Source organism: Stigmatopora argus, chromosome 8 (assembly GCF_051989625.1).
Source record: "Stigmatopora argus isolate UIUO_Sarg chromosome 8, RoL_Sarg_1.0, whole genome shotgun sequence".
Lineage (NCBI taxonomy): Eukaryota > Metazoa > Chordata > Actinopteri > Syngnathiformes > Syngnathidae > Stigmatopora > Stigmatopora argus.
This window is the reverse complement of record NC_135394.1, coordinates 18328953-18349104: the sequence shown is the minus strand read 5'-3', so window position 1 is coordinate 18349104 and position 20152 is coordinate 18328953. Positions and strand designations below refer to the sequence as shown.

The following is a 20152-nucleotide window of genomic DNA, read 5'->3' as shown; positions in this document are numbered from 1 at the left end:
AGTAAGGCTTTTTATTAAAGATGCGACATAGTATAGTCAGGCTTTTTTAAAAAAAGAACGCACAGTATAGTAAGGGTTTTTTTATTTAAAAAAACGACATAATATAGTAAGGCATTTAAAAAAAAAGACCATGTATAGTAAGCCTTTTTTTTTTTAATAGGGGGACGCAGGAATCGAACCAACTGCCTTTCGCATAGTAAGCAGGCGCCTTCCCATTTGAGCCAAGTCCCAACTCACCTCCATGATCTGTGTTAAATCATCTGAGAACTCCAAAGTGGTGGGGATCCATCAGGTAAGCTTCGTTTATAAAACAGCCCGAATTGGAGAAAGCGGTTTCCTAAGTGGTCATTTTGGCAGAAGAACGACGAGACGCTGTGTGACTGGACGGCTAAATCAAGTTTATTTCTCTATTCCGCCATTACAATGTTTTGTATTCCAAATCTAACAGGTGGGAGGAAAAACAATCAGACGCAAAAGGTCGACAGATATACGCTGGACACCATGATGACGTCACTCGGCGGGGGGAGCCTCTTGAGGTTCACGGTTCACTGCGGGGGGGGGCAAAAGGTCAACAGGATCATTACGCTTATCCGTGGAAAATGTTTGTTTAGCATTTAGCTTTTAGCGTACCTTCCTCCCGTGCCTTCATGCGCGCCACAAAGTTGAAGCTCTTGTTCCTGCGGTAGTTCTCGTAGGGGTCGTCCAAGCAGACCCCCACGCCCTTGTACTGGTCCCACTTGTCGCGGATGTCGCCGCCTTTGATGGGGTCTTGGATGCCCTGCTCCTTGGCGCCCAAGCCGCCCGAGCCGCTCCAACCTGAGGAGAGAGGGCGGCGGTTGATGGAGGTTGATGGAGGTCCGAGGTGGACGGTGGATCAACACGACTCGATTGGCTCACCCATCTTCATGAGAAGTTGGTGCCCTTTGTTCTCCTCGCCCAGGCGGGAGTCCGGGGGGCCTTTGGAGGAGGCGGCGTCCGCCGACGACGTGGAGCTGTCGGAAAAAATAAACGGATTTGATATATCTTGCTGTGGAAAAATTTATCGTCATTTAGAATTTTTTTAAAAGCCTTACTATACTATGTCGTTTTTTTAAGAAAGAAAAAAAGCCTTACTATGCTATGCCGTTTCGAAGAAAAAAAGCCTTACTTTACTATGTCTTTTTTTTTTAAAGCCTTACTATACTATGTCGTTTTTTTAATTTTAAAAAAGCCTTACTTTACTATGTCGTTTTTTAGAAGAAAAAAAGCCTTACTATACTATGTCATTTTTTAAGAAAAAAGCCTTACTATACTACGTCGTTTTTTTAAAAGAAAAAAGCCTTACTATACTATGTCGTTTTTTAATTTAAAAAAGCCTTACTATACTATGTCGTTTTTTAAATTAAAAAAGCCTTACTATACTATGTCGTTTTTTAAGAAAAAAAGCCATACTATACTGTGTCGTTTTTTAAGAAAAAAGCCTTACTATACTATGTTGTTTTTAAAGAAAAATGCCTTACTATACTATGTCGTTTTTTTCATTAAAAAAGTCTTACTATACTATGTCATTTTTTAAGAAAAAAGCCTTACTATACTACGTCGTTTTTTTAAAAGAAAAAAAGGCGTCGTTTTTAAGAAAAAAATGCCTTACTATACTATGTCGTTTTATAATTTAAAAAGCCTTACTATACTATGTCGTTTTTTAAAGAAAAAAGCCTTACTATACTATGTCGTTTTTTAATTTAAAAAAGCCTTACTATACTATGTCGTTTTTTAAATTAAAAAAGCCTTACTATACTATGTCGTTTTTTAAAGAAAAAAGCCTTACTATACTATGTCGTTTTTTAAGAAAAAAAGCCTTACTTTACTGTCATTTTTTAATTAAAAAAGCCTTACTATACTATGTCATTTTTTTATTAAAAAAGCCTTACGATACTATGTCGTTTTTTAAAGAAAAAAGCCTTACTATACTATGTCATTTTTTAATTTAAAAAGCCTTACTATACTATGCCGTTTTTTTAATAAAAAAGCCTTACTATACTATGTCGTTTTTTAAGAAAAAAGCCTTACTATACTGTCATTTTTTAAGAAAAAAAGCCATACTATACTATGTCATTTTTTAAAAGAAAAAAACCTTACTATACTATGTCGTTTTTTAATACAAAAGCCTTACTAACCTATGTCGTTTTTTAAGAAAAAAAGCCATACTATACTACGTCGTTTTTTTAAAGAAAAAAGCCTTACTATACTATGCCGTTTTTTTAATAAAAAAGCCTTACTATACTATGTCGTTTTTTAAGAAAAAAAGCCTTGCTATACTATGTCGTTTTTTAAGAAAAAAAGCCATACTACGGTATGTCGTTTTTTTAAGAAAAAAGCCTTACTATACTATGTCGTTTTTTTAAGAAAAAAAGCCTTACTTTACTATGTCATTTTTTAATTAAAAAAGCCTTACTATACTATGTCATTTTTTAATTTAAAAAGCCTTACTATACTATGTCGTTTTTTAAAGAAAAAAGCCTTACTATGCTATGTCGTTTAAAAAAAAAAAAAAGCCTTACTATACTGTCGTTTTTTAATTAAAAAAGCCTTACTATACTATGTCGTTTTTTAAATTAAAAAAGCCTTACTATACTATGTCGTTTTTTAAGAAAAAAAGCCTTACTATACTATGTTGTTTTTAAAGAAAAATGCCTTACTATACTATGTCGTTTTTTTAATTTAAAAAGCCTTACTATACTATGTCGCTTTTTTTAAGAAAAAGGCCTTACTATACTATGTCGATTTTAAAACAAAAGCCTTACTATACTGTCGTTTTTTAATTAAAAAAGCCTTACTATACTGTTGTTTTTTAATTAAAAAAGCCTTACTATACTATGTCATTTTTTAAGAAAAAAAGCCTTACTATACTATGCCGTTTTTTTATTTAAAAAGCCATACTATGTCGTTTTTTTAAAGAAAAAAAGCCTTACTATACTATGCCGTTTAGAAGAAAAAAAGCCTTACTTTACTATGTCATTTTAGAAAAAAAAGCCTTACTATACTATGTCGTTTTTTTAAAGAAAAAAGCCTTACTATACTATGTCGTTTTTTTTTAGGGAAAAAGCCTTGCTAAACTATGTCGATTTAAAAAAAAAAGCCTTACTATACTGTCGTTTTTTTATTAAAAAAGCCTTACTATACTATGTCGTTTTTTAATTAAAAAATCCTTACTATACTATGTCATTTTTTAAGAAAAAAAGCCTTACTAAACTATGTTGTTTTTTTTTTTTTAAATGCTTGAAACTTGACTCACGGTGGCGAGTCGCTGCGTGACCTATGTCCACGCCGTCTCCTGGAGGGCGAGCGCGAGTGCGACCTGGAGCGAGAGCGACTTCGGGACGAGGCGGATCCGCTCCTCGACCTGGCGGGGGCGTGGACAGATTTAGCGTGGGGCGGGGCCGGCGGAGACGGGCGGACGGCGTTCAAACCTGGAGTGGGAGTAGGATCGCGAGCGGCTTCGGGAGCGCGACGAGCGGGAGCCGGACCGAGATCGGGAGCGGGAGCGGGACTTGGAGGAGCGGGAACTGGACGGCGAGGAGGATCTTCCCCGGCTGCCCGAGCGACTCCTGGAACGGCTGCCGCTGCGCCCGCTGCTACCCCAAAAAAGAGAAAAAAAATGGGGGAAAACAGAGAATCATCAACAAGAGAAATGTACAGGAAGCTAGCTAGCTAACTAGCTAGCACACACGCTACACGGTCGATTGGTCGCCCGGAAGGTTATTGATAATTACCATTGAAATGGTTGCTCAAATTCCCTAAATACAAACTGCCTTTTATTCATGCGTACACCGTCTTGTTTTACCTTGTTTTGTCGCCAGTCTTTTGGTCGCCCGGAAGGTGATTGATAATGACCATTGAAATGGTTGCTCAAATTCCCTAAATACAAACTGCGAATGACTATTTAGTCATACTTAATGCCCTAGTCATTATTAGGCTAAAGAAAAGCTCCACATTTCCCGGACTTTGATTGTTTTTTGTTGGAGAACTTGTTAAGACCCTGACTGACGTACGTCGCTTCTTAAAGGGACAGCAACACATGTACATACAAACTCTTGTACACTCACACTTGGGCTCAGTGAAACGGCTCATGGCCATTGTTGCCTTTTATTCATGCGTACATCGTGTTGTTTTACCTTGTTTTGCCGCCGGTCTTTTGGTCGTTGGTCTTTTGGTCGCCCCGACCGCGACAACGGGCGACCAAAAGACCGGCGGCAAAACAAGGTAAAACAACACGGTCTACGCATCAATAAAAGCCAACAATGGCCAACCGGTGACCAATCGACCGCACACGGCACACACGCACCTGTTGCGCTTGTCCTGCCCCTTTTTCCTGCGCGCTCTCATCTTGGCCCGGAAGAACTCGTAGAGGCCGTTCTGTTCCCAGCCTTCGCTGGCGTGGGGGAAGGGGCACAAGGACGCAAAGGGTCGGTGGGGGTCCGGAGGGGGCGGGAGCGGGCGTGGCTTACCTGTTGCGGGGTCGGTCGTGGGAGGGGGGGCTGTAGAAGGCCTCCACGGCGGCCAGCAGCCGTTCGCTGGGCGGCATGGGCGGCGGCAGACGGATGTCTTTGGGGTCCAGCGCTTTGTAGTCGTAGTCCTCCAGCTGAGTGCCGGCGGCAAAGGGGGAGGGAGGGGCATTATCGTCTAGAACATATTCCGCCCGTGGAAAATTTGAGGAGCGCCACTGACTTTAACCAGCGGCGCCATCAGGCCGGCGGGGAGGTCAAAGTAGGGAACGTTGGGCACCAGGCTGGGGTCGTCCTGCACCGGCACCGGCGGCTGACGGTGGCGCACGTGCGGCGAGTGGCCGTTGAAGCCGTGCGGGGGTGGCGGAGGAGGCGGCGGCGGCGGCCCGTAGTCCGGGTGCTGGGACCCGCCCCAGGGAGGGTGGTCGCCGCCCATGCCCGAGGGAGGGTGCCTCGGGTTGGAGTGGTGCGGCGGGGGAGGCGGTGGCCCCGGCATGTCTGCCAGACAAAACCAAAGAAAAATTGGTCAAACGTCAAATCTACGCCAAGATTCCGAGGCGTCCGGTCAGTGGGGGGCGGGGAGGGGACTGGCCTCTGGGGAAGTCGCCCTGCGAGTAGTCGAAGCGATGCGGCGTGAACGGCGAGCGCTCGTAGTGGTGGCGCGGGGGGAAGTCGTCCTGCATGAAGCGCGACGGGAAGCGGCCGAATGAGTGCGGTGGCGGCGGGGGCTGGTTGAAGGGCGGCGGCTGCTGGTGGGGCGGGTAGGGTCCTCGGAAGTGGGGCGGCCTCTGAAAACAACCGTTTTAGCGGCCAGTTAGGAAGCAAAGGGGCTCGCAGACCGAGTCGGCGGCCAATCGGGGGAGCTCCGCCCACTGTTTCCTTTCCTCACCTGCATGCGGGGCGGGAAGGGCGGCTCCCTCTGGCCCCAGGGCGGCTGCTCTTGCTGGTTCCCCCAGGGCGGCTGCTGATCGTACGAGTTCCAGGACGGGGGGCCCTGCTCGGGGCCGCTCCAGGGACCCCCTTCCCGGGACGGACCCCCGCTCCAGCTGCCCGACTCCCGTTGCTCGTTCCACATGCCCTCGTGGCTGTTCCAGGGCGGGCAAGGCGGGGGCGGCTGGTTGGGGTCGAAGGGCGGCTAAATGGGGGGGGTGGGGTGGGGGGGGGGGGGGGGGTGGAATGGTTGAGGACGGCACGGTCGGCGACTGGCTTTTGTTGTTGTTACCGACCGGTTGGTTGGGGTTCCACGGGCCCATGCGCTGGGAGTCGTACCAGGCGGGCTTCGGGGGGAGCTCCGAGGCCCCGCCGGAGTTGCCCGAGCTGCCCGAGTCCTGGCCTCTGGACGGGGCCTCGTCAAAGTCCCCCGGCGGACCGCTTGACGCGGGGGTCTTGGCCTCGCCTAAGGAGAGAAGGAAAAATCAAAAATAAAGATTGAGTGGACAAGTGAATCATTAACATTGTTTTTACGTTAAGATTTTTTTTTTTTGACTAAAAACAGATGAATCACAATTGCCCGCATTCATTTCCAACAACGGATCACAATCCTCCATCGACTCAATGAGCCAACGATTGGATTCAAAAATCGTGACCGGATGATTCGCCGAAAGACGTTTCGCCGACGGACGTTTGACAGACGCACAGGTCGCCCAATGGACGTTCCGCCGAACGGAGGTTTCGCCGAAATGGGATTCGCGCGCTCGCCCCGCCCCCGGATCGTGTGTGTACAAATTTTTCAACCTCGGCCCGCGGGGCATATGCGGCCCGTTAGGATTTTTAATCCGGCCCACCGCCGGCATTGTCCAAATGATAGTAAAAATCAATGATTTATTTCCCGATTGCTGTCATTTTACGGCTCGGTTCTGCTACATCTGCCCGCCCAAGAGTGCTTATTCCCGGGCTGCCATTGACGGTAGACTAATAAATTGAGAGGGATGAGCGGCAAAGGGAAATGAATCATTGATTTTTACTATTTGGACAACGCCGGCGGGGGCCGGATAAAAAATCCTAACGGGGCGTATATGGCCCGCGGGCCGAGGTTAAAAAACTTGTACGCACACGATCCGGGGGCGGGGCGAGCGCGCGAATCCAGTTTCGGCGAAACCTCCGTTCGGCCGAATGAACGTTTGGCGGAACGTCCATTCGGCGACCTGTCCGTCTGTCAAACGTCCGTCGGCGAAACGTCTTTTGGCGAATCATCCGAGTACCTTCAAAAATGGAAAAAGAATAATTCCTCATTTTCTTACTTTTCAATCGAAAAAAAAAACATTTTATCTACAATCTACCCATAAATGAATGGCAAACGGCAGAATATTGACGTTTCTCCGACTACAGTAATCTCTCAATTATCGCGACTTCACTACTTCGCAATTTTTTTATTCTTATTTTTTTAAAGTTCATAAAAATGAGAAAATCCACACTGAAACTCATAAGCAGAAGCCACTTTTGCTACTAGGACTCAGCACTGACGAAAAAACGAATTCACCCATGCCTGGTCTACATTAACTGCAATATTTCGGGGATGACTGTACCACTGACGGCAGCAGGCGTCCAATCAAAACCCCGTGGTTACCCGCCAGTCATCCGAGGACACGCGGGGCACGAACGGACTCGTCCCGGCAAGAGTCACGTGACGTCTGCCTGCCGTGCGATGATGACTCAACGCTAGTGCATTAGCGTGCTAACTGCCTCTTGTTATTGTCTGTTGTTCTCCAGTCAGACAGACACGCTGTACTTTTACTTGAAAGGAATTGTATTTCTAATGAATGGCTTCTTTGATTGGCCACCGACAAACAAATCCAGGTCTGGACGCGAGCCAACCTGCCGAGTTTCTCGAGTGCGGCGGCGGCGTGACTTCATTTTTCACCTGTTGGCGTGGCGGAGGAGGCGGCGCTGGTGGGTTTTTCGGCCTTGGAGGTGGACGGCGGCTGCTTCTTCAGGCTGGCCACAAATTCGTCGTGCTGGGTTTTGAGGACTTGGACCTGCTGCTGGAAGGCCATCTGGATGGGCTGGACCACGCCGGCGTACTCGGTGATCAGCGACGCCTGAGGAAGAAGAGAGCGGGGCTTCAGATCCAACACCGTTCTAATACTCAAATGAGACTTATAAATGGGCCTTTTTGTCCTCGTCAATTCTGGTTGTGACATCACAAAAAACATTGATTCAGTTTGATCGACTGAACCGTCACATGGCGCCTGTGGTTAGCATGCTAGCAAAAATCTTCAGCTCATTCGGGGGCTGACATGGAGCTGGGCGATAAAACGATAACAATAATTATCGTGAAATCATTTTTGTCAGCGATCATATTAAAGTCTTTTGATTATAAATTGATCATTTTAAACTGCAATTACACCACCCGACCACCACAGAGAGCTGGGCGATAAAACAATAACAATAATTATCGTGAAATCATTTTTGTCAACGATAATATTAAAAACTTTTGATTAAAAAAATTGATCATTTTAAACTGCAATTACACCACTCGACCACCACCGAGAGCGGGGGCACTGTTGCGAGATGAACGCTAAAGATGGAAATTAGCCCTCAGCTACAAGCTTACATACCATATTTTCACGACTATAAGGCGCACTTAAGTCTTCAATTTTCTCCAAAATAGACACGGCGCCTTATAATCCAGTGCGCTTTATATATGGACCAATACCAAAATAGTTATCACGATAAAATCAAATAAATCAGTGGATAGGGTACACCATCCTCTACAGTTCTCACAACTACGGCAAGCAGCCCTCACCCGACTCTACTATTTTCCCCGTAGAAAAAGTACTGCGCAGTGACTGCTGGGATATATACTTCTTTTGTCAATACACCCAGTATATATTCCATATATTCCGTCTGGATTTACAAAAGAAATCCTGCCGCTAGATTATGGTGTGGACATCAACATCAACACAGCTTTACGAAGGGTGGCAGGCAGCGCCGGGCTAGTTACGCCAGCTACTAGCTAGCTACTATTTGCGAATGGATTGTGGCCGCTTGGACGAACGTATAAAACTCAGTGTTTTCGATGACTCATTTGGACAATTGTTCAATTCGGACACAGAAAATGAGGACTTTGATGGATTTGTGGGTGATGATGACGTGAGTAAATTGTAAAATGGCGAAATAAAGTACAACCCAACTCAGTTTTGCTTCCGTTGCCTTTTTAAAAACGTGTTTTTAGCGTGTGTCCGTATGTTTAAGCTGGTTTCCGTTTTGCCATGCCTGGCAGCGTCTATAAAACCGGTGCGTCCTGTGTGTGTCAAATACAGAAATAGCACTCGTTACTGACACTGCGCCTTTAAATGCGATGCACCATATAGTCGTGAAAATACGGTATATCAACATGAATATGTTCATTCGTATGTGTCATAAAGTAATTGTGGTTCTTACCTGATACTGGCCCAGACCGAGGGCGGGATTCTGTAGCTGCTGAATGGTCTCCTCGTCAAAGTAGCCGTTCTTCTCCCAGAGTTGCAACAACTGCCGGCGATTGGCGGGCGACAAAGTCAGCAAAGTACACGGCTAACCAAGGGGAAGGTTGGTTGGCCGTTACCCTGGTGATCTTTTGCTGCTTCTCCTCCTCTACGGCCAGAAAACTGGTGCAGTAGATGGGGACCACCACCTTCTGCAGAGCCGCCAGCAGGTCCTTCTGCTGCTTGCGTTGGCTAAAAAGACAATCCAGACAGAACGTGGACAAGTTTGGAAAAAAAGCATTATTTCAATGCAAAAAAAAAGCATCGTCTTACATTCGGGCCGATACTCTAGTTATTAATTCAAGCCTCTCCGCCCCCAAATGCTAGCGAACCCGAGGCCCCGCCGCGGTCAGCCTACCAGTGATGCAGCACGTCATTGGTCAGGTAGATGAGGTGGAGGCGGAGCTCAAAATGCGCTTCCTCTGCGGTGATGCGGTTGCGAAGGTGCGACGTCATCAGCTCGCAGTGCTGCGGCGTCTTGGCGTTGTTGAACATCCAGTTCTTGCCGGCCTGCGACCACGCGGCGCCGCTTTGAGGGCGCCAGCTCGTCGATCCCTGTGCCCCGCCGGCGGCACTTACCGAAATGGCGTCCTTGGTGCACATCTCGATGATGGGCTGGAGCAGGTTGTCCATCTCGTTGACGTCCAGGTTGGTTTCCGACATCAACTTCTCCAGCTGACGTTCGGCCGCCGCCGCGATGGCCGCGCTCACTTGTTCCTACGGGAGCGGATACGTTACCCCCGTGAGGAAAACAATATATTCTGGCCCGCCATTTTTTTTTTGCGGAAAGTAGGCCTGTCTTTTTCACTACCTGTCGAAGCGTGTGGAGGTGTTGCTCCTGGTGCTGCAGGTTCCACAGACTCTGCTGGATGACGTCATCCATGCCGGGCGTGGAGGCGGAGCTCGGCGCCGCCGCCGAGGCCGTGGGAGGCGGTGGGATGTCCCCCACGTCCAAGGCGCCCGGGTTGTACAGCTCTGCAAAAGAAAACGTCAAAACGCACAGCATTAACCTCTCCCCTGTCCCAAAATGGCCGCCTCCCATTCAAGTCAAATGGACAAAATGGAACCGGTGAAAAATGCCGCCTGGGATTCAACACCGCTGGACAAAATCGAAAAGCTGCAACAGGCAAACGGTGAGGCATGATGCGTGAGCGCCCTCTGCTAGATCACATATTTAAATACGGATCTCATTTAACCCTTTAATGGGCACCTCTTTTGAGAAGGAAAAAAAAATCTTACAATGTTTTGTTCACATGAATTGCATCATGGATGAGTGATAAATGATAGGGCATGAAAAAAAATGATGAATTTTTAACCAAATACGAAGGATGCGTGTTTTATTTTTATTTTTTTACTGTTTGTGTGATGGCTTCCCAAGCAAAGAGAATTTAATGCGTGAAAGGACCACAGACGTCCAATCAGTAGCATTCTGCAGTCTGTTATTGACCAATAAATATCGGGCCGGTCTTTGCCTTAATAATTTCACATGCGTGTCGCTCCGGGGTGTAGGTCACGCCCACAATGGAAAAAAAAATCTGCAAATGATAGTCCAAAAAATACAGTATACACAGCACGGGTGACAAAAAAAGCAACTGAAAACAATCCAACGAGTCGCCAAGCAGACGTAAAAAGCCCAAAGTGGCAATGGATCTGCCGGTTTGCTTCCAGATAAAGAAATACCTTGGGATTTAAACTCCTCCCCATCGCGGGTTGGGGGATCTGAATGGACAAGAAGCACATTTTAATGCAAACCCCGCAAATCCACAAACTAGGACCCAATCATTTCAAGTGTAGGAGGTCTGGCTCATGTTTAAATATCATAGCCGACACAAGACGTACATTTTGGGTCAGTTCCCGGTTCATTTTAGTGGATTTTGACCTCACTTCCTGTTCAGTTACGGAAAATCAACAGGAAATGATCCGAAGGACCCCAAATTTAAGACACTGGTCCAATTTGTTTGAACCAGTGCTGCCAGCCCACGCACTTCAAATGGATTGGACGTCTACTGGTGATGACGTCATAGAAATTCAGAGTTGATTGGCATTTATAGTAGATATTAACCGGGTTTTTTAAAATAATTTTGACAAAAATAAGGGCAATATTTGTCAGAATTCCGGCACCTCGTGGTTAATCGACTATCAAAATAATAGTTTGTGGCAGCCCTAGCAAAAATACTACACAAGTGAGCGACGTGCTAGGTCAAAGGCCGGCTCCGGGGAAAGGAAAGCGGTGTACGTACGCTGTTGCTGTGCCAGAGTTAGCTTGCACTTGTAGTAACTGAAGTAGTCGCCGCCAAACAGGAAGGAGAACTTGGGATTGTCCTTCTGCTTGTCCATGGTCATCTTCTCAAACTCGGGACCGTTGCGGGCCACGAACTGGGCCAGCTTGTCGATCACGTTGCGGAGCTCTTGATCTGAAAAGAGGATGGATTGACATGGATTCGTTTCCATGGCATCCAAGGCTTTCCATTTTTCTTAGACAAGGCTTCATGACCAAAACGGGCTTTACAGACACAATGTGTCGATGAATTGCGAATATACCAAATGTCTCATCTGTACGTGTATTGATGATCGTAGCGATTTATCTAGCCTTTTATCTATTATCGATCTATTATTTTATCCAAGTTATCCATCCATTTGACCAATTGACAGCGATGCATTTTCTGAAATGAATCTCAATTCCACTTAATAGGCCACAATTAGGTCAAGAGGCCGTCAAGAAATAACACAAATATTTACTGTAATATATATTCATATCACATTAATGTATGGAGAAGGGGGAGGGGGTAGTTTGCGTAGTGTCGAAAATTGAATAGTATTTTTATCGTGGTGAAGATTTGAGGACCGTGAGTCGTGACAACAGGACAACGTCGTCACAGTTGCGCTTCAAAATTCACTTCATCTTACTCCATTTGAAATTGTCAGTATAAATAAATACGCTGAAACCCATATAATATGTAATCGTTGGCGACATTAAAACGAAATGCTAGCGACAGATGCTAAACGCGGTTAGCAACAGCTAGCAAGCCAACTCATTGGATGTCAAACATACGACAACCACGGGATAAAACCTTACCTTCTGGAGGCGTGGGGGTCTCCATGGTTTCGCTGGGTTGTCAAATTATTTAACAAGTCGTAGAGTATTTCCCAAATATATGTTAAAAAAGGGGGCTGCTAATTTATTTAGCAGCAAAAACGCTCGTTGAGAACACTCGCATTGTGGCTCGCTAGCAAACAAGACACCGGAAGTGGCATTCCCAACCCAATGTGCCTACAGCGACCAGGACTACGTGTGGACAAATACGAAACTGCAGGTACATTGTCCACACGAAAGCATCCATTTATCCGATTCCCAAGTGTCCATCGTTACAAGAGAAAGTAGCACGTCCATGTTAAAAAGGATGAAAATATTCCGACTATGGCCAGAGAAGAAAAAAAAAGACAAGAAAAAAGTTCAGCCTAAATTGCTTCACTTCTCAACTTAACACGGTGGATGAGTGGTTAGCGCATTGGCCTCACAGTGGGAGTCTTGAGTTCAAATCCAATCTACACCATCCTCATATTAAAAAACAAAGCCAATGTTATGACAGATTGGTTTATAACAGACAATGGTGTTTTTTGAAGTAGTTCTGGTCTACATTAACTGCAATATTCCAGGGATGACTGTATGTCAAGTCCAATGGCTTTTGACTGGGAGGGTGGCCCCAATTACAGTTCCGTGTTTTTGGGCCACGGTTTCTTGTCATCGTGGTCACGATCGACATCAGCAACATTTTCTAGATGGTCCTTCAACTCCTCCTCTTCCTCTTCGTCCTCCTCCTCCTCCTCCCACTTCTTCCTGTCCAGCTCATCTTGCTCCTCCTTCATCTTCTTCTCGCCAGCCTGCCGAGAACGACAGCCAACTGTTCCACCACATCAACTGACTCACAATCCAAAGGAAGTGACCCAGAAATTCCGCCAATTCAACAAGGAATGACCCCAAATCCACTAAAAGTTGAACAATTAATCAAGTGACCCAGAAATGCTCAAAAGTCAACAGGAAGTGACCCAGAAATGCTCAAAAGTCAACGGGAAGTGACCCAGAAATGCTCAAAAGTCAACAGGAAGTGACCCAGAAATGCTCAAAAGTCAACAGGAAGTGACCCAGAAATGCGCAAAAGTCAACAGGAAGTGACCCAGAAATGCTCAAAAGTCAACAAGAAGTGACCCAGAAATGCTCAAAAGTCAACAGGAAGTGACCCAGAAATGCTCAAAATTCAACAGGAAGTGACCAAGCCCATATCAACAGGAAGTGACCGAAAAATGACCCCAGAAATGCTCCAAAGTCATCAGGAAGTGACCCAGAAATGTTCAAAAGTCATCAGAAAGTGACCCAGAAATGCTCAAAAGTCAACAGGAAGTGACCCAGAAATGCTCAAAATTCAACAGGAAGTGACCAAGCCCAAATCAACAGGAAGTGACCGAAAAATGACCCCAGAAATGCTCAAAAGTCATCAGGAAGTGACCCAGAAATGTTCAAAAGTCATCAGGAAGTGACCCAGAAATGCTCAAAAGTCAACAGGAAGTGACCCAGAAATGTTCAAAAGTCATCAGGAAGTGACCCAGAAATGCTCAAAATTCAACAGGAAGTGACCAAGCCCAAGTGACCGAAAAATGACCCCAGAAATGCTCAAAAGTCATCAGGAAGTGACCCAGAAATGTTCAAAAGTCATCAGGAAGTGACCCAGAAATGCTCAAAAGTCAACAGGAAGTGACCCAGAAATGTTCAAAAGTCATCAGGAAGTGACCCAGAAATGCTCAAAAGTCAACAGGAAGTGACCCAGAAATGTTCAAAAGTCATCAGGAAGTGACCCAGAAATGCTCAAAATTCAACAGGAAGTGACCAAGCCCAAGTGACCGAAAAATGACCCCAGAAATGCTCAAAAGTCAACAGGAAGTGACGCAGAGATGCTCAAAAGTCAACAGGAACTGACTTCTGAACAAGCCCAAATCAACAGAAAGTGACCGAAAAATGACCCGAGAGGAGCCGCCAGTCCGACCGTCCCGGTCCAAATCGATTGGACGTCTATCACCGTCACTCCCTTTAAAATGACACCTAGAGCGCGTTTACCTGCGCGAGTCCCCAAGTTTGGCGGGCAAACTCTTCGGCTTCCTCCGGATCGTCGCCGATGAAGAAGTTGTCGAAAATGCTTCCGGACTTGACCTGAAGGGGGCGAGGCGGCGTTTAGCGCGGGTTCGGGGCCCTCGTCGCCCTGGTCGCCCCGGGACTCACCTGCCACAGTTCCAATCCCAGCACCCCGATGTCGTGGAATTGCCCCATTTCGCCGTCGTGACGGTACTCCGGGTTGGGGATCTGGGGGTGGAGCCAGGGGCCCTTGTAGTCGGGGTTGTCCAGCTGCCGGGGCGTCCACTCGCCCTGCAAATGGAAGGCCGGTCTCGGTCGACGGTCGGGGGTGCAAACGGAGGGCCGGTCTCGGGGGGCGGGGCCACGGGACGCACCTTGTAATCCGGGTTAAGGACGGAGCGAGGCGCCCACACGCCGTCGATGGTCACGTCCCATTCGCGGGGCTTGCGGTGGTTGGGGTCCGGGATGGTTTCCGGCTGGTCCCAGTCCTGACACAAATAGTTTCAGCACTTACGTTGGATTTTTACCCAATTTTGAAAAACGCTTAAGTATGGACGCGGTGGTTCAGTGGTTAGCACGCCGGTTCAGTGGTTAGCGCGCCAGCTCGCAGTTCTGGGGTCCTGGGTTCGATCCCAGGTGGGTCCTCATTGTATGGCGTTTGTGTGTTCTCTCTGGGCTAGTGTGGGTTTTCTCTGGGTACTCTGCATCCCCCCAAAACGCATGCTAGGCTAATTGTATGCTAACTTGTTGCTAGCTATGAGCGATTGGATGTTATTCTCCTCGTGCCTAGCGATTGGCTGGCCACTGATTCAGGGTGTCCCCCCCCACCTGCTGCCCATAGTCACCTGGGATAGGCTCCAGCACCCCCACCCCCCACGACCCTTGTGAGGATAAACAATCCAGAAAATGAATGTTTCGATTTGGGGTTATTTCCATATTGTCTTGACGACGTAACATCGGCGTTTATGGAAGAATCTCGTTGACGGAAAAAGGAGAAAATTGGACGTTGAAACGCCAGCCAATGGCGACGTCCCACGCAAGCGAGCGGGAAACGGCCACCTTTTTTACAAAAAGCGGTCGGACTGGTTTCCGGGCTGCCGGTTCTTCCTGTTCTTGCCGTGACAAGACGACTTGGGAAGGTCCAAGACGCAAAATGGGAGCCGCTTTTATTTTGAAAAGCCAGGGACTGACCTCGGGCTTGGCGTCGTTGGGGTCGTCCAAGGTGGGCCGGTCGTCCCAGTCGGCCGGCTTGCTGGCCAGCGGATCGGGGATGGTTTTGGGGGGGAGGAGGTCCCAGTCGTCCTCCAGCCGGCCCTCCGCCACCCGCTCGTTGTCCACTTTGACCTCATACGTTTGGTCCGGGCGCAGCACTAGCGTGTACACGTGGCTCAGGAGGTCGTCCTACCCACACAAAAAAAGGAAACTAAAACATATTTCAGAACAAAAACAAATATATTTTTACCCCCAAAATTATTTATACTTATTTTCTTTAGACTTTACCAGTAGAATTTTATTTTTTTAGGGTCTAATTTTATAAATTGCCATTTTCTGGCATTTTTCCTTTCAGAGTAAAACTTTTTTTAATTTTTTTTTTCATACATTTCCATTTTCTGGCATTTTTCCTTTTAGAGTAAAACATTTTTTTTAAAATAAATTTCCATTTTCTGCCATTTTTCCTTTCAGAGTAAAACCTTTTTTTTAATTTTTATAACTTTCCATTTTCTGGCATTTTTCCTTTCAGAGTAAAACCTTTTTTTATTTTTATAAATTTCCATTTTCTGGCATTTTTCCTTTCAGAGTAAAACGTATTTTTTATTTTTTTTAAAATAAATTTCCATTTTCTGGCATTTTTCCTTTCAGAGTAAAACATTTTTTTTTTTTTTTTTTATAAATTTCCATTTTCTGGCATTTTTCCTTTCAGAGTAAAACCATTATTATTATTTTTTTTTTTATAAATTTCCATTTTCTGGCATTTATCCTTTCAGAGTAAAACATATTTTTTTACATTTTTATAAATTTCCATTTTCTGGCATTTTTCCTTTCAGAGTAAAACTTTTTTTTTTTTTTTTAAATAAATTTCCATTTTCTGGCATTTTTCCTTTCAGAGTAAAACATTTTTTTTTAAATTTTCAGCTAAAATAGAGGAATCGTACCTAGAAGTCTGCTTTGTTTGTTTATTTTTGGGTTGTATAACAAATTTATGGTTGGACTTTGACAAAAGATGAACATTTTAAGCCAAAAAAAAACCTTTTTTTTTTTATTTTTTTAAATGTTTTTTTTCCAAGACAATAAAAATAAAAGCATTTAACCTACAGGATAAAATTCTGATAACATTCTCCAAAATTCCTTTTCCAAAAAAGTTAATTTTCATTTTTTCATTCATTTAAAAAAAACAGAATAAAAAAAAACGTGAATGTTTAGAAGTTATTTTTAAGGAGAATCATACCAAAAAAACCTTTTTTTTGTTTAAAAAATGTTTTTTTCCAAGACAATAAAAATAAAAGGATAAAATTCCGATAACATTCTCCAAAAATCATTTTCATAAAAAAGTTCATTTTCAGCATCTCAGTCATTTTTTAAACCAAAAAAAAAGAACAAAATTAAAAAAAAAACGTGAATGTAGAAATTATTTTTAAGGAGAATCATAATGTCTTTGCATGAAAAGGACAAAAATATTGCTTCAATTTTTTTTAGCCCCGCCCCCCCAATAAATATATTTTTTGCTAACCTTGCAGGGAATATGTTTTTTGATGAGATGTTCTTGTCCTTTGTAGCGAAGGATGACGTGAACCTTCTTGTGGGCGGTGCCGCAAATGTCGGGACCTCCCCAAAAAATAATAATAATAATTTAATAAGTCAGCTCCATCAAAAATTGAAGATGGCGGCGTGGAGTTTTTGACTGACCGAACATGAGGTAAAATGGCGATTGTCCGTTCATGGTCTTCTGGTCCAGCTTGTCGGAGAAGACCTTGACGTACCCTCCCCCGCAGTCCAGGTCCTGCTGGTGCCTGACGGCGAACTGGAGCACCAGATCTTTGCCCTGGTTGTCGAACGGCGGGAATCGTGCCGACAGGGCGTAGAAACGCATATCCTGGCTCGTCTGCAAGCCTACAAAAAAAAAAGAAAAACAACACAAAAAACTAATTAATGTTATTTTATTAGTGTCATTCGACTGTCGGTCTGCAAATGAGTTGATTGATAGAAAGATTTCCCGTTTTTAATGTGGAATATCATGTTTGGAAAAAAAAATGGGGAAAAAAATAACTTATTTTTGAAGGAAAAATGATGGAAAATCATAATAATAATTATGATTTTAAATTATGATTAATAATCATAATTTTAAAGGAATTAGACCTTTTTAATAATGATGTTCCTTTAGTGTCATCTGACCATTTGTCTGCAATTCAGTTTATTGTTAGGATTTCTCATTTTGAAATAGAAAATCATGTTTGAAAAAAATTGTTTAATTTTTTTTTTAAAAGAAATTATGACTTTAAGATTGTGTAAATATTTTTTAATGATGTTCCTCCTTTCGTGTCATTCGACCATTTGTCTGCAATTGAGTTTATTGTTAGGATTTCTCATTTTGAAATAGAAAATCATGTTTGAAAAAAATGTCTAAATTTTTTTTAATTTTTTTTAAAGAAATTATGACTTTAAGATTGTGTAAATATTTATTTGAGAAAATAATGTTACCCCTTCCGTGTCATTCGACCATTTGTCTGCAATTGAGTTTATTGTTAGGATTTCTCATTTTGAAATAGAAAATCATGTTTGAAAAGAATTGTTAAAAAAATAGATTTTTTTTAAAGAAATTATGACTTTAAGATTGTGTAAATATTTATTTGAGAAAATAATGTTACCCCTTCTGTGACATTCGACCATTCATCGAATGAGTTTATTGCTAGAAAGATTTATCTTTTTTTTAAAAAAGAAAATCAGATTAAAATCATTTAAAAATGTTTTAAAAAATCTTAATTTAGAAGGAATAAAGCTGTATTTTTCAAACTTTTTGTTTAAAAAAAAGAAATTATGTTAAAATTGTATTTACCAAATGATATAAAAAAATATAAAATGACGTATTTTTCCAATGGTTTCTTTTATAGAAAATCATATTTGGATTTTTTTATGTAAAAAAAAAAATCCCATAATGAATCACTTGGAAAATAACATGAACATCCTGTTACGAAAAAAAGGAAAAACTATAGAATCATCTGTAAAATTATATTTGAACCCCCCCCAAAAATGCATTTTTCATCATTTTAGTGATGTGTGAGCGACCTTTATCCAATTGGGCGTCCCCGAAGAACTTTCCGGCGCTGAGCTCCCATTGGCCGTAATCCGTCTTGTGCTCTGACTCCGCCCACCTGTCTTTCCAAGCATCTGGTAGAAGAAAAAAAATCTAAACTATTAGCTAGCTTGCTTAACCTGCTTGAAATGTCACAGCAGAAAATCTACCAACGGCCAATCATCGCTGCCAACCCTTCCACTTGAAATAAATTGGACATCTCTCAACGTCAATGGTAGCCAATAAGGTATGAAATTGAAAAAAAAGTCTGCAGGTTTAACTCGGGTGCATTTGTTTTTTTTTTGTAAATACAATAAGAATTAGTGTCATGATAAAAAATGATTTGATAACGCTGTCCAATCTATTTTGTCTGGGGGGATTGGCAGCCATTAAAGAATCGCTGTCAATGATATAAAAAATTAAAAAAATCAATAAAAAAAGGTCCACATTTGCTGACTTTTCCGATATTTCAAACTATATATTAAAAAAATAAATACTATCCCATTTTTTGCCGGATTATTTTTGTTTTCATAATAAAATAATTTCTGCCAGAACACCGTAGACAAAACAAATTGGACGTCTGTCGCTGTCAATGGCATCCAACGGGTTAATAGAACTTTGTTTGACAAAAAACAAAAACAATAATAATTTAAAAAATCAGATAAAGCAAAATGAAGAGATGAACCAAAACAAAAAAATGTAACAAGGCTAACTGAAGTCGACATAAAATGCAGTTTTCTATCGCTAGCTAGGAGTTAATAATAATAATATAATAATCGGACATAGGCCATAAATCCCCCCAAAATACTAAACACCTGCCCTATAGAAGGTTGCTGCAATATTAGGAATATTTTTTTTCAAAATTAATCAACTATTGGGTTTAAAAAAAATGTGAAAACAATGTTCCATACGTCACCTCCATCGAGGAACTGCTCCTTGAAGTAAACACTGCCGCCGACGCTCCAGGCGAACGCGGCGAGAAGCGCGACGACGGTGGCCGGAAAAGGCATCGCTTGAGTCGGCCTCGGAGAGGTGCAAAAGACGCTCCAGCCGGAGAAGAACCGGAGAGGAGTTTGGGAGGAGCCGAAATGAAGCCGAAGCCGGTGCGGAGCGAATGAGAAAGCCCGCCAGGCAACAGAAAGCCAAGCGGCGGTCGCCTTTGGTCCCAGCTCATTGGACGGGCGCTCGGCCAATCACAGGAGACCACGAGTGAGCTCTTCGGAATGCTTCGGAATGTTTCGGCTAAGCAAAAAAGGAAAGCTGTTTATTTTCCGGGAACAAAAGTCACAAAACGATAAATGTTGCTGTGGATTCTGTTCGGAAAAAATACAATTAAGTACCTTAATCCACATTTAAACGACAAAATTGGATTTAGGATGGCCGCCATTTACTGCAAGAGTCATAATAATAGAATATTTTAATATGCTATTATTACATTGACACGCAATAACGTTAACTCTTGAAGCAATGAAACATATTAAAACATTCATACAAATGTCGTGAGTCGTCTTTCGCCGTCAATGGCAACTTCATTTATAGTATAGATGTATCACATAGTGGGGTGTATCGTACTTAAAGAGTGCTGCAAGGGGCTTGAACGTCCGCCTGGATAGCTCGCCGTGATCGTATAGTGGTTAGTACTCTGCGTTGTGGCCGCAGCAACCCCGGTTCGAATCCGGGTCACGGCATTTTTGGACAACCTCCATTTTCATTAAAAAAAAAAAAAAAAAAAAAGTACTCCAAAATCGAATTCTTTCGGAGCCCAACATTCGCGGTCCTTCGACAAGCT

General features: G+C 43.7%; 3 protein-coding genes and 1 non-coding gene across 6 annotated transcripts in view; 2 read left to right on the top strand and 2 right to left on the bottom strand.

Moving 5' to 3' along the window:
- The window catches only part of LOC144078391 (cystinosin-like), a 36218-nt gene extending 35196 nt beyond the window's left edge, over positions 1 to 1022 (top strand). Inside the window, exon 28 of the mRNA XM_077606418.1 lies at positions 161 to 1022. The gene's annotated coding sequence lies outside the window, so the exon portion shown is untranslated. The remainder of the gene's footprint in view (positions 1 to 160) is intronic.
- Positions 378 to 12206, bottom strand: cherp (calcium homeostasis endoplasmic reticulum protein). Of its 3 annotated transcripts, none has more exons than XM_077606422.1 (20): positions 12027 to 12206; positions 11191 to 11364; positions 10631 to 10669; positions 9762 to 9925; positions 9530 to 9667; positions 9309 to 9460; positions 9031 to 9142; positions 8868 to 8957; positions 7345 to 7522; positions 5711 to 5880; positions 5374 to 5619; positions 5077 to 5272; positions 4708 to 4982; positions 4488 to 4621; positions 4325 to 4411; positions 3450 to 3614; positions 3275 to 3382; positions 898 to 992; positions 631 to 816; positions 378 to 548 (listed from the first exon to the last, which is right to left on the bottom strand). In XM_077606422.1, exons 1-20 carry the CDS (start codon positions 12049 to 12051, stop codon positions 511 to 513), a joined length of 2772 nt encoding a protein of 923 aa, XP_077462548.1. In that variant the 5' UTR covers positions 12052 to 12206; the 3' UTR covers positions 378 to 510. The 3 variants fall into 3 exon arrangements, with proteins under 3 accessions (XP_077462548.1, XP_077462549.1, XP_077462551.1); XM_077606423.1 differs by having other exon boundaries at positions 3450 to 3611; positions 12027 to 12204; XM_077606425.1 differs by lacking the exon at positions 10631 to 10669 and having other exon boundaries at positions 12027 to 12205.
- Positions 12207 to 12531: 325 nt separating this feature from the next.
- On the bottom strand, positions 12532 to 19596 carry LOC144078398 (calreticulin-like). The gene is made up of 9 exons (XM_077606431.1): positions 19280 to 19596; positions 18357 to 18458; positions 16980 to 17183; positions 16804 to 16898; positions 15267 to 15476; positions 14450 to 14563; positions 14223 to 14366; positions 14061 to 14153; positions 12532 to 12832 (listed from the first exon to the last, which is right to left on the bottom strand). The coding sequence occupies exons 1-9, from the start codon at positions 19371 to 19373 to the stop codon at positions 12659 to 12661; spliced, it is 1230 nt and encodes a 409-aa protein (XP_077462557.1). The 5' UTR covers positions 19374 to 19596; the 3' UTR covers positions 12532 to 12658.
- Positions 19597 to 19979: 383 nt separating this feature from the next.
- Positions 19980 to 20051, top strand: trnah-gug (transfer RNA histidin (anticodon GUG)). Its single transcript has one exon. It is a non-coding gene; the product is annotated as a tRNA-His (tRNA).
- The last annotated feature ends 101 nt before the right edge of the window (positions 20052 to 20152 follow it).

Coding starts and splice junctions, on each gene's coding strand:
- cherp (XM_077606422.1), bottom strand. CDS start 12,051: ATGGAGACCCCCACGCCTCCAGAAG. Junction 8,958..9,030: donor AGCAGCAAAAGATCACCAGG/GTAACGGCCAAC, acceptor AATCGCCGGCAG/TTGTTGCAACTCTGGGAGAA. Junction 817..897: donor CCAACTTCTCATGAAGATGG/GTGAGCCAATCG, acceptor CTCTCTCCTCAG/GTTGGAGCGGCTCGGGCGGC.
- LOC144078398 (XM_077606431.1), bottom strand. CDS start 19,373: ATGCCTTTTCCGGCCACCGTCGTCGCGCTTCTCGCCGCGTTCGCCTGG. Junction 18,459..19,279: donor GGAGCAGTTCCTCGATGGAG/GTGACGTATGGA, acceptor TTCTTCTACCAG/ATGCTTGGAAAGACAGGTGG. Junction 14,564..15,266: donor CCAACGACGCCAAGCCCGAG/GTCAGTCCCTGG, acceptor TATTTGTGTCAG/GACTGGGACCAGCCGGAAAC.